The sequence below is a fragment of the Corvus kubaryi genome, unplaced genomic scaffold, assembly GCF_017639235.1.
Source record: "Corvus kubaryi isolate FWS band 111438036 unplaced genomic scaffold, C.kubaryi_AGA036_p1.0 36997, whole genome shotgun sequence".
Classification (NCBI taxonomy): Eukaryota; Metazoa; Chordata; class Aves; order Passeriformes; family Corvidae; genus Corvus; species Corvus kubaryi.
In genome coordinates this window covers 21,876-23,618 of record NW_024581004.1, presented here as the reverse complement: position 1 = coordinate 23,618, position 1,743 = coordinate 21,876, and the positions used below count along the sequence as shown (strand labels likewise).

At 55.5% G+C, this 1,743-nt stretch overlaps 1 protein-coding gene across 2 annotated transcripts in view; it reads right to left on the bottom strand.

The window, feature by feature from the left end:
* Positions 1-1,743, bottom strand: part of GATAD2B (GATA zinc finger domain containing 2B) — a 19,467-nt gene that overhangs the window by 3,802 nt on the left and 13,922 nt on the right. For both annotated transcript variants that reach the window (XM_042020507.1, XM_042020506.1), the window contains exon 7: positions 1,008-1,323. In XM_042020507.1, coding sequence (XP_041876441.1) covers positions 1,008-1,323 — 316 coding nt within the window. The remainder of the gene's footprint in view (positions 1-1,007; positions 1,324-1,743) is intronic.

Sequence of the window (1,743 nt, the reverse complement as noted above, 5' to 3'; positions counted from 1 at the left end):
GCCAGGGAGCTCTTCCCTGGAAAACACAGCCAGGGTCAGGATCTGACACGGATCTGGCACTGCCAGGGAGCTCTTCCCTGGAAAACACAGCCAGGGTCAGGATCTGACACGGATCCGGCACTGCCAGGGAGCTCTTCCCTGGAAAACACAGCCAGGGGTCAGGATCTGACATGGATCCCGCACTGCCAGGGAGCTCTTCCCTGGAAAACACGGAAAACACAGCCAAGGAGCTCTTCCCTGGAAAACACAGCCAGGGTCAGGATCTGACCCACAGGAACAGGAATTCCCAAAGGAAGAGGTCGGTGGGTTGGGAGAAAAGCACTGGGAATGGATGAAGTGCTGGGAGCAGCGGGATGGGGCGGAGATCGGGGCTGGGAGACCAGGAATTGAGGATGAAAGGCTGGAATTTGGGGATTAAAGTGTGGGAATTGGGGCTGAAATCCTGGAAATTGGGGCTGAAGTCCTGCGGATATGTGGAAATCCTGGAAATTGGGTTGAAATCATGAAAATCAGGAGTTAAATGCCAAAAATGGGGCTGAAATCATGGAAATCGGGAGTTAAACGCCAAGAATGGGGCTGAAATCATGAAAATCGGGAGTTAAATGCCAAGAATGGGGCTCAAATCATGGAAATCGGGAGTTAAATGCCAAGAATGGGGCTGAAATCATGGAAATCAGCCGAAATCCAAGATTTTGGCCTGAAATCCTGAAAATTTGCACTGAAACCCTGGAATTTTCAGCCAAAATCCTGAAAATTCCACGTGAAATCCCACAAACCCCATCTGAAATCCTTCAAACCCCTCCAAACCACCCCAAAATTCCACCATCCCCCCTCCGTACTCCACCAACTCCTTCTAAAACCCTCCCAATCTCCCCATCAAAACCCCCCCAGAGCTTTACCCTAAACCCCACGATTTCAACCCGAAACGCCGCGAATCGGTGCTGAAGCCTCCCGGAATTCCCACACGGCTGCGTTTTCCCATCGGGAATAACCCCGGGAATGCCGACCTTGGCTGTCAATGACGCTCTGCACCACCTCCTCCAGCCCCACCATGTAGATGAACTCGCTGTTGGCAGCGCTGGGCAGGAAGTGCAGGAGAGGAGCCGGAGGCTTCGGGGGTGGGATTTCCAGGAGAGTCTTTTCCAGCTGCTTCCGGAGCGCCAGCTTGGCGGCCGCTTGGGAATTGGCGGCGTCGGAAAGAGCGCTGGGGCTGGGAAGCGGGGAGGACACGCGGGCCACCGAGCCCGGCTGCATGTGAGAGGCGAGGTTCATGTAGATGGCGGAGGACGACGAGCGCTGGCACGGCACCGAGGAGCCGGATTGCTGCGGGGAGACGGGAATGAGGCGGGAATTCGGGATGAAGGGGGGTGAGGAAAGGGATTGATGGGAATGAGGTGGGAATTCGGGATAAAAGGGGAGCTGGGTTGCTGCGAGGAGATGGGAATGAGGCGGGAATTTGGGATAAAGAGGGGTGAGGAGAGGGATTGATGGGAATGAGGCGGGAATGAGGCGGGAATTTGGGATAAAGGGGAGCTGGATTGCTGCGGGGAGATGGGAACGAAGCGGGAATTTGGGGGTTCGAGGAGCTGGACTGCTGGGAGGAGATGGGAATGAGGTGGGAATTCGGGATTCGGGGGGCTGAGGAGAGGGATTGATGGGAATGAGGTGGGAATTCGAGATAAAGGGGGGGTGAGGAGAGGGATTGATGGGAATGAGGTGGGAATGAGGCGGGAATGAGTTGGG